The sequence below is a fragment of the Corythoichthys intestinalis genome, chromosome 11 (genome assembly GCF_030265065.1).
Source record: "Corythoichthys intestinalis isolate RoL2023-P3 chromosome 11, ASM3026506v1, whole genome shotgun sequence".
NCBI lineage: Eukaryota > Metazoa > Chordata > Actinopteri > Syngnathiformes > Syngnathidae > Corythoichthys > Corythoichthys intestinalis.
Window position 1 is genome coordinate 29,881,779 of NC_080405.1, and position 11,117 is coordinate 29,892,895.

Consider the following 11,117-nt stretch of genomic DNA (forward strand, 5'->3'; position numbering starts at 1 on the left):
AAGGAGATTTGTGGGAAGGCAGGGAAGAACTGGAGGTTGGGGCGGGCGTCATGACTCTTCGAATAGAGAATAGAATAGAACTTTTCATTGTCAGCAACGAATGAACATTGTCAACAATGAAATTTGACGTGGCACTCCAGTATAAAACTATGTGTTTAATAAAAATAAAATATTGAGGAAAATATGTACTCTAGGGCTATAAGTGAGCAATTATAGCTTGCTTGGACTGAAATACTGTATGTGCAACACAGACAGTGTAATACGGTCCTGAAGTTAAAAGTGCCATTTGTGCAAAACAAGAATATAATATGAATAAAAATGTTCTATAAATAGAAAAGTGGTCCGAGTAATGTGCAGGGTCACAGTTGGGTGCAGATTACAAACACCACTTGAAGATAGTTTATGGGGAGTTCACAGTTTTTTGTGCTTATTTAGGGTCGTAATGGCCCTGGGAAAGAAGCTCCCATGGCGTCATGACTCTACCAAGCCAAAAAGTGTGCTTCTCGGGTGGACACATGAAAACTGGAGATGACAGTGGGGGGTTGCTTGAGCCCAGTCCGAAAAAGGCGTTTCGTCGCCGGTCAAAGGAGAAACAGAGGTTGGGGCGGGCATCATGACGTTCCCAAGCCAAAAAGGGTGGTTCTCGGGCGGACACGCTAGACACGCTTGGCTGTAGAAAGCTGATGAAAACAAAAAAACAAAGCTGACGAGAACAGGAAGAGATAAAATACAAATAAAGAAACAGAAAAACAAAACAACATGAAACAAAACTAATTCTAATCAAAACCATGTCAATACGAATACTGGTCACTGAAAACGGAAATCTTCAGCGATGGGAATCTGATCTAGTTTGTAACATGCACTCTGAGAAAGCAGACCTCTGCCTAAGTAGCCAAATTCGAATTGACCCTGTGACCTTTGACCTCAACATCCCAGAATTTAATCACCAATTCCATTTCGTACTCGAAAGGTACCCTGCAAGTTTAAGGATTAGCCCTTTATTTGTTCTTGGGTTATCTTAAACACAAGCGTTAAGACAAATATAATTTGGCCTTGTGCCCTTTGACCTCATAACCACAACATTTTATCCCCTTCTTTTGTTTCCTATTACAAACAGGTCGTGCTATTGTGATCATAGTATCTTTATTCGTTCTCGATTTATCTCCAACAGACAGACATATGGACTACCTTCTGTAGATTTCGCCTACTGGCGGAGGTAATAAAAGCATGTTAATGATATTTCTTTTGAAGGCAAAACAAAAATTACTTGAAATTCATCAGCCTAAACTGGTCATTTTTCATTGTGTAATGCGAACTGAATGGAAAAAGGCCTGTTTTAGGACCACTGACTACTGTGGCACTCAGTGAAAATGGGTCAGTATTTTGCAAAGAAAATGTGTGGTGGAAGCAATTTTTCACAACCTAGTCGTGACTGAGTAGAAAGACATTAGTAGTGCAAGGGCGACGAGTTACGATGACGGCCAGACTAACAGCGCTACTGTTTCTCAGCACATTGTGTGAGTGTCAACATGACTTTTATTGATGAACCTCTCGCACATTATTTTGTATTTTCTAAATTCTAAAGCATTTTTTCATTTTCTTCAGCTCTGATTCATGCACTGCAACCGGTTTCTATGGTCACAGTGGAAGCTGGCGTTAACATTACGTATGTATGCCCACACACAGAGAATATGGGAGACATATTTTACTGGTACAAGATGAAGGTCGGATATACGATTGAAACAGTCGTTGAGGGCTATTTTGGAGAGCTATCTCTACGAGGTCCGTTTAAGAACGGCAAATTCTCAAGTCCACGGGAGGGCAATATTTAGTTTTTAAACATTACAAGTGTGAGCAAAGAAGACGAAGCCACGTACACCTGCCAGGCTGGGACGTCATACAACATGAGGTTTATTGACAGCATGCATTTGCTTGTGAAAGGTAAAATCTGTTCATCCTTCATTTTGTTTTGAAATTTTAATGCCTTGACTGACTGCTAACATTGCCTCTAACAGATCCAACACACAAGTCCTTCTATGTGAAGCAAATTCCTCGGGCTGAAACCATTGAAACAGGCCAATTGGTGACACTCCAGTGTTCAATTTTCTCGCGAAGCGACGATGATGGTCGGTGTACGGACGAACCACGAGTGTATTGGTTCAAATCTGGATCAGGAGATACTTACCCGCACGTCATTTACACCGAAGAAAATGTCAACGGAAGCTGGATCTATCATCTGTCCAAACTCATACAGAACACATCTGATAGTGGAATGTACTACTGTGCCATAGCGACATGTGGGGAGATCCTCTTTGGCCAAGGAACTCATGTGACGACGCGTATGTATAGTTTAAATATTTGTCCAACATTAGACAAAATCATTATATAGTTGTTGGGCACTCGTTTTCTCCCCAGATGAGCTGAGATAAATTTTAGACAGGCAAAAATGTTTTCCAAATCTCAATTTAACCCTTCATTGTGCATGTGACTATCTAAATGAACCAGACATCCACATAAGTGAATATCACATTTTGGGTCATGTAGGTTACACGCAGGAAATATTTGATCATTAATCTTTGCTTGTTTGCTTAATTGTTTTTACAGATCTTTAATGAAGAAATGAAATAATAAATTGATAAAATGTTAATACAATTAAAAATAATATAAACAGAAATACACTGGTTATGGTCCCCAATAAAACTCTAATGTTGCTAAATAATAAATAAAATAGCATTAATTAGAAATAATATGTTTTAAAATTCTCTTTAAACATTTTAAATAAATTAAAGAGAATATTCGCAGTTTTTTTATCTGAGCTATTTAAAAATAATAATTGAATTTTAGTGAATCAGGATATTTACTATTGTTCTTTTTAATTTTGTGTTTTTTTTTATTTCAATATCATAGTATAAAAAGTGTGAAATATTTACAAAATAAATAATAGAGAATATTTACAATGTGGGGGACGGGAAACTGATAATAAGCATATGCTTCATCCCGTCCGCCTTTGTCTTCTTCTTCGGTTCCTTCGGGCAAATCATATCACATTTTGTAATTGTCAATGATTGTCAATGATACCGATGATGATGACAATAAAATTCCATTCCAATTCCAATATTGCTACAGTATATTTATTATATTAACTATCCAATCCACTCAAAGTTAATTGAACATTTGACGCCATCAATGGCATGCAATTACCTAACTCAGTTAAATTGGAAGAACTGCCTATGAGTGCTAATCTTTCAGTGCCATTGACTGCGAATAATCTTTCCCAGTCAAAATGGATTGGTCTACTAGCACTGTTAATAGGAGCCAATGAGTTAAATTAGCACCCTATAAAGGGTTAGAGAAGTAGTGAAAAGTTTAGTTTAATGTTTAGCAAGTTAAGTAGTAGAAAAGATAATAACCTCCTCAAAATAAAATCAAGGAAACAAAGGTAATCACCTAACTTATATCCCATATTTTTAGGATGAAAAGGCACATTTGAGTATAAATCGCACAGGCCAAAGAAATGCACAAAAAGAAAAAAGAAGCATGAACAAATTTATGTAAAACAGTAATAACAATAACAGAAAGTAACAGGCTAAATATGTGTCTGTTAGCATCACATACTAAAAGTTTTTCAGGTAATTATAACCTAAAGAGCACAACTTAATGGAGGACAACAACGTGCAATTTTTCAGGTCAAGTTCCTTCCTTTCTTCTTTCATGTCGTTAGGTTCTTGTTACTTCCTGTTGTGGTCTGATTACCATCTTGTCTTAAATTTGTCTCTTACTTGAAGACACAGTATGACCTAAAAACCAAACAAAGAAATAGTGTAGAACATTAGTCAATTGTCTTGGCGTGTAATAAATGAGCAAGAACCCTACTTATTTTTTATTTTTTTATATGTATGTGTGTGTTTTTCTATGCCAGGTCAAGATCTGAAAGCGGTTGGCATCGTACTCTGGGCTCTGCTGGTCTCCTCCATCGTTGTTGTCACTGTTGTTGTGGTCTGGTGACTTTTCATTCAGTTCACATTTGTTGCATTCACCTGAAAAATCGCTGCTTCTTTTAGTTAAGCAAAGTGAATTTGATAGCTAAAATCTTACAGTCACTGTAAAAAATAACAAAGCAGAACTTAAAATTTCTAGTCAATCTATTTCATTTGCATTTGCAAATTTTGATGGAAAACTTGAAAATCCAAGTTACTGCCAAAACAAAAAAATAAGAAAGCTGAGCTCAACATTTGAAGGAATGTGCCCTTATGTTAAGTAAGCAGAAGTCATGTCTGGACTTCGAATTTAAGTGTAAGCATATACAGTTTATAAGGTTAATCCAAGCAGGATTTGAACCTGAGTTTTCAAGTTAGGACAACTTTTAAATTCTGCTGTCTCAGAAAGTTTTGCACCAAACTTGATCATTCAAATTAGCAAAACTCTTTTTACAAAGATAACGGTGTTAACTTGATGAGTTGTGAATAGTCAAAAAATAAAATTACTGATGAAAACTTGAAAATTTGAGTTGTGCTTATTTATAATCTTAGTATAACTTTTTGGAAGTTTTATATTTTTACAGGGCATATTCGAATTGGACGTAAATTCAAAATAAAGTGGTGTCTTCAGATAACAGACTTATTCTATGTTTTGACAATCTTATTATCTGAAGAAGCTGACAACACACACACACCTACTTGCTTACTCACTCACAAACACACTCCTGCCACAGACCTCCTGCTGCAAATGTCGGATGGAAAGTTGTGTGCTTTTGACTGTGAAAAAGTGCGACCTCAGTTGCTTTCTTACTGTCCAAGCGATTCTTCAAGTTCAGGGCTGAACTCAGCGGTTTGATTCGGATGGAAATAAGTATATAACCAACCATTTTTAAAATCATGACAACACAACATTATTTCAGGACTTATTTTCATTATTTGCGCAAGCTGAGTTGATTTAAGTTGCTCATTAAGATACATTCTTACGATACTCTAAAATAAGAAACCAAAGGTCTTCACACAAAACGCTTAAATCCTAAATGTCGCGTGCAATTTATTCATTTCACCACATGAGAATTCAGCTATGGAGCGAAATGTCGGCATATGTGCTAAATTCCTTGCGGGTCTGAGTCTTCCTCGCATTGTCACTTTTCCTGGCGACGAAAGTCGGTGCTGAATAAACCAAAGACTCCTCATCTCTCTGGAAAACAAATCAAGTGTTAAATAGGGAAAGTTGGAAAGGAGCAAACATGAAGAACAATTTTTCACTGACCTGCTGCACATGATTGGACGTTTCTTCACAGGTTTTTTGACAAGCTGAACATCACGAGAAGAAAATGTATGTTGTTGCACAATGAATAAAAGTGACGCTGGACTAAGAAACTGTCATTTATATATATATGGCGGAAAACACTTAGGTGACTTAAAGTTCCGCTCTGAGACCCCTAATTTGGCCAACTTTCAAAATTGTCCGATATGCATGTGTGATATATCATTGGAAAGCTTATAATCTCAGTTTTCTGGGGGAGGAAAAATTTTGAAGAGGAGGGCATTTAAAAAAAAAAAAAAAATTAAACAGCAAAACCCTAACTAGAGATGAGAGCACACGGGAGCAGAATTACAGACGCCATGACTTTAATGAGATATCGCATACTTACCTTTTTCCGATCCAAAAACTCCATGTAGCATGTATCACCGAGTGTCAAGACACAGCTATGAATGGCCACAACTGGATTTTTTGGGGGATCTTATGAGTGAAACATGATAATATAACAAGGGTCGCGTTGCAGAAATCGCAGACATCAAGGAGTGGTTGAGATTTTCTTTTTCATATACTTACCCTTTTAAATGTTTTTTTTTCTTCAATTTTTCTTTGTTTGGATCGATTATCATCTAACATATCGGAGAAAATGCTACAGTAACAAAAAAAATACAATTAAGCGATAGTTATGAGGTAGATATCCGTGACTTTTTTACAGACACCATTTTTTTCATTTCTTTTTGTTTCTTTTAAGGAGGAGTGCAAGAGTAAAAACTGCTTTTTCAGTCATGTCTGTGTTTTCCGCCATATATCAGTACACGAAAGTGGTTTAATTGGACACAAAAAGTTTAAGCACCATGGAAATAAGGGACAAGTAATATATATTAAAGGTTTCTTACCTTTACAATAAAACCATCTATTTGTTATGCTCTTTTTGATGAGGAAGGCTAAAGAGATGACACATAAAGCCAAAGCAGCACCCAAGACTGAGATAAGAGAATTGTCACACCCAATGGCAACTTCACCTTCACCAAGGAAAAATAAACATTTATACATTAAAAAAAAACTCACTTGGCAATATTAAAGATGAAATTTGTACCTTGAGTGGGGATTTTTGTTGAATTTCCCATAAAAATCTCCCCACATGTGGCCAGTGCACAAGAGTAAATTCCGGCATCAGAGGAACTGACTTTTTTCAAGAAAGTGTGAATGCATTTCTGCATCGAGTCACCTTTGACCTCCCCGCATTTTTTATGAGCGTAGATGGAGCTGAGATGTGAATTGATTGTTCCATCACGGAACCAGTAAACATTGTGTCCATCCGTGCATTTTTTATTCCTAGAGGGGTAGAGGATCGAGTAATGTAAAGTCACAGGTTGTCCTGCTTCAGACTGCAAGTCTTCCGTGGCGGTAGTCGAACTCATGTCATCATCTACGAACATAAATGCAAAATTAGATTTGCTCCAAAACTGTTTTACGTTTCATATTTACCTGTGATTTGAAGAAATGTTCCATTCAAAAATGTCAAAAAAGAGTTATGCACTTTAACACAGTAATAAACAGCCATGTCACTTTTCTGCACATGAGTAATTTGCAGAACAAACATTCCCGGTTCTTGTTTGGCAGTGATGCGATCTCTGGAGTTTAAGCTACCATGTTCCAAGAGTGCTGAATCAAGAGATGACGTTCCAAATAAAAATTCGGGAAAGGTTCCACTAACAAGTCGGATCCAAAGAAGATCATAACTCAATTTATTGTCACGGGAACATCCCAGAGCGACACTTTGTCCAATTACTCTGGTTTCTATCGTGAAATTGGGACCACCCGCACATCCTGGGGAAAAAACATTATATAGCCTACATTAACGAGAAGAATGCAAAGTATGAACATAATTACGTCTTGACTAATCATAGACTTACCTCTATATGAGATTAACAGGAGCAGCAATTGTAGCACCGTCCACATTTTTTGTCGTCGTTTCAGCAAGTGAACAGCAGACCATCATCAAACAGACAGCATCAAACATTGATTGGCATGAATCCAATCACAGCAAAGGGGAGGAACTAGTTCACTGATATCTCAGTGGCCGCTTCCTGCGGAAATATGTCCATCTAAATTTTCTGGTGCCTTTGCATTATTTTCTAACTACCTCTCAATAAACTTCATATATTTGTATAATTTACAAACAGCATCTCTTATGTTCAATCTGCTTCATTTTTCTGCTGAATGAAATGCATCTAACATACTACAGAGCCAACCAGGTGCCAGGGTAGAACAAAATATTTTTCATAGCTAACCTGTAGTTCAGTACACCGTACTAGAATATTTTTTTCCTACACTGGCACCCGGGGGAAGCCGTAACATACTCAGCACGGAGCATTCTATATTTCTTTTAATGCTATATTAGTAAAGGATGTGTTTGAACATAAAAAGCAGCACATCTTGATTTTCATGTCAGCGCAGACCTCGCTGACCCCTTTGGGGATTTGCCTGGCTCATCAGTAGGAGGTCATATGAGAACCTGAGAATGATAAAGTCCAATTCTCCATTGCAGAGTTTTGACTAAAATGGCTTCTTTAGATTTTAATTCAAAGTGATGGTGCGTGGGAGGGAGAAGTGTGAAGTTGTGATGACTCTTTTTGACTCTTTATGTTCATTTCCTGACGGGCCTTAGGTGTAAAACAGTCTATGGCTACAGCTATCGAATATTTTAGTAATCGAGTAATCGACTGAAAATTCTATCGATTAATCGAGTAATCTGATAAAACAAATATATTTTTAGGTGAAGAGCAATTATAAATATACGTAAAACGTGCTCTCCTCCGTTTTGTGCATGCGTCCACGTGGGTATGGACCAGATGAGTGGGCATTGAGCAATGCAGCCTGCAAATGATCGAAGCTGAGCTGTGGCGGACTCTGTGGGATTTTGGGTTAACACTGAAGCATTAAAGCAGCAGGATATGGGTCTCATTTACTATTTTTTGTCATAGAAAAATGGTGAAATGGTGAAATGCTGGTGAAATGATTGTATGAAAAACCATTGAGACTTTTTTTAAAATGCAATCATTGTATTTGTTGTGCTTTGCTAATAAAAAGGTTTCATATTAGAGTACATCTGAGTGAAACAGAATGTCATTTTTTTAACACAAAAATTTAATTTTTGAGGTATTATTTTAGTCTATATATTTTCAACATATATTAATATTATTTTAGTCAATTCATTTATACTTGTAAAATAGAAATGAAAATTGCACATATGCTGAGTCTCATCATTATAGTACTCCAAAAAAAGTTTCTCATCAGTTTTTTCATCTTAATTAGAAATTAGAATTAAGATTAAAATTACAATTCCATAATTCTATTTTATTACTATTATTATTTTGTGTATAATATTTGCACAATATGATTATTTTGAAATCTGTTATTGACTAATATAGAATTCAAACCAAGCAAATGTTTTCAAAAAAGAAGGGAAGTTGCGATAAACCATTTAACTATAGTTTTATGTTTTACATTTAAAGCAAAATTATTGTGACTCAAGCCTGATTGTACCGATTAGAAAATGTGGTTGGTTTTGACTTCAAAATGAGGGCTGCCTTCGACTAAAAATTAAAACAGCGTTCAAGGTGACAGTTGACAGAAAATATACAGTTGTGGTCAAAAGTTTACATACACTTGTGAAGAACATAATGTCATGGCTCTCTTGAGTTTCCAGTTATTTCTACAACTCTGATTTTTCTCTGATAGAGTGATTGGAACAAATACTTCTTTGTCACAAAAAACATTAATGAAATTTGGTTCTTTTATGACTTTATAATGGGTGAACAGAAAAAAGTGATCAAATCTGCTGGGTCAAAAATATACATACAGCAGCGCTAATATTTGGTAACATGTCCCTTGGCCATTTTCACTTCAATTAAGCGCTTTTGGTAGCCATCCACAAGCTTCTGGCAAGCTTCTAATTGAATCTTTGACCACTCCTCTTGACAGAATTGGTGCAGTTTAGTTAAATTTGATGGCTTTCTGACATGGACTTGTTTCTTCAGCATTGTCCACAAGTTCTCAATGGGGTTTAAGTCAGGACTTTGGGAAGGCCATTCGAAAACCTTAATTCTAGCCTGATTTAGCCATTCCATTACCACTTTTGATGTGTGTTTGGGGTCATTGTCCTGTTGGAACACCCAACTGCGCCCAAGACCCAATCTTCAGGCTGATGACGTTAGGTTATCTTGAAGAATTTGAAGGTAATCCTCCTTCTTCATTATCCCATTTACTCTCTGTAAAGCACCAGTTCCATTGGCAGTAAAACAGCCCCACAGCATAATACTACCACCACCGTGCTTGACGGTAGGCATGGTGTACTTGGGGTTAAAGGCCTCACCTTTTCTCCTCCAAACATATTGCTGGGCATTGTGGCCAAACAGCTCGATTTTTGTTTCGTCTGACCACAGAATTTGCTCCAGAAGGTCTTGTCTTTGTCCATGTGATCAGCAGCAAATTTCAGTCGAGCCTTAAGGTGCCGCTTTTGGAGCAAGGGCTTCCTTCTTGCACGGCAGCCTCTCAGTCCATGGAAATGCAAAACACGCTTGACTGTGGACACTGACACCTGTGTTCCAGCAGCTTCTAATTCTTGGCAGATCTGCTTTTTGGTGATTCTCGGTTTGAATCTTCACCCTCCTGACCAATTTTCTCTCAGCAGCAGGTGATAGCTTGCGTTTTCTTCCTGATCGTGGCAGTGACAAAACAGTGCCATGCACTTTATACTTACAAACAATTGTTTGCACTGTTACTCTTGGGACCTGCAGCTGCTTTGAAATGGCTCCAAGTGACTTTCCTGACTTGTTCAAGTCAATGATTCGCTTTTTCAGATCCATGTATGTATATTTTTGACCCAGCAGATTTGATCACTTTTTCTGTTAACCCATAATAAAGTCATAAAAGAACCAAACTTCATGAATGTTTTTTGTGACAAAGAAGTATCTGTTCCAATCACTCTGTCAGAGAAAAATCAGAGTTGTAGAAATAACTGGAAAATCAAAAGAGCCATGACAATATGTTCTTCACAAGTGTATGTAAACTTTTCACCACAACTGTAAGCGCAAGCTTAAGCTGAAAAATAAACCAGCCAAGTCTGTGTCACATATCTTTGTTACCAAGCCAACTCTAAGCTTACCCAAAAGAATATGGTGTATTTAATGATTCTGTTTCCTTGTAGACCACACTGTCACACAATCGGGTCACTCATATTGCATCATAAACAGTCATCACAAGATCATATCCTGACTTAAACCTTTTACAGGATCAATGTACCGTAGGTGAGCATTCGGACTCCACATCGTAATAGCGTACCGCACGAATGCTATTTTTAGACCGTGACGTCGCCATCGTAACGCGGAAGTGGGACATTATACACACGCCCTTGCATACAATCCATGTTATATCTGTTTGTTTTCTCCGGTAATCTTTCAAAAAAAGAACATAACGATCAAACACTGCTGCTATGGAACTTGTAGAAACGACTCTAGACATTACGACATACAAAGGATGTTTTCCTCATACGTTTCCCGAAACCAAAAACTCAGAGGGAAAAAAATTAAGAATGGATCAACTTGCGCGGACGTCTAAATGACCAGTTTAATGCCAGCAAGGTAAAGCCATTTACATTTCATATGCAGTAAACATTTTGTTGGGGCCATGGTCCTTCAGAGGACGAAGAGGTAAGCCATTTTGATATTTTTACTTACGTTTTTGCGTGGCGTTTTACCGTGCTGCTTCTGTCTGACAATGTTAGCTTTTCTGTTGTAAAAAACAAATTTAGTAAGGGGAAGTGTAAATACATAATGTAATTAAGATTTGTTATTAATGAAAAAAATAATAGTGTT

General features: G+C 37.1%; 1 protein-coding gene across 2 annotated transcripts; it reads right to left on the bottom strand.

Annotated features, from left to right (window-relative positions):
• Window positions 1-3,650: 3,650 nt before the first annotated feature.
• On the bottom strand, window positions 3,651-7,208 carry LOC130923798 (uncharacterized). Of its 2 annotated transcripts, XR_009064783.1 has the most exons (7): window positions 7,155-7,208; window positions 6,727-7,068; window positions 6,335-6,667; window positions 6,135-6,260; window positions 5,248-5,291; window positions 3,950-5,175; window positions 3,651-3,797 (listed from the first exon to the last, which is right to left on the bottom strand). XR_009064783.1 is itself a non-coding variant. In XM_057849802.1 (6 exons), the coding sequence occupies exons 1-6, from the start codon at window positions 7,198-7,200 to the stop codon at window positions 5,053-5,055; spliced, it is 1,014 nt and encodes a 337-aa protein (XP_057705785.1). In that variant the 5' UTR covers window positions 7,201-7,208; the 3' UTR covers window positions 3,669-5,052. The 2 variants fall into 2 exon arrangements, 1 of the variants encoding a protein (XP_057705785.1); XM_057849802.1 differs by having other exon boundaries at window positions 3,669-5,175.
• Window positions 7,209-11,117: the final 3,909 nt, after the last annotated feature.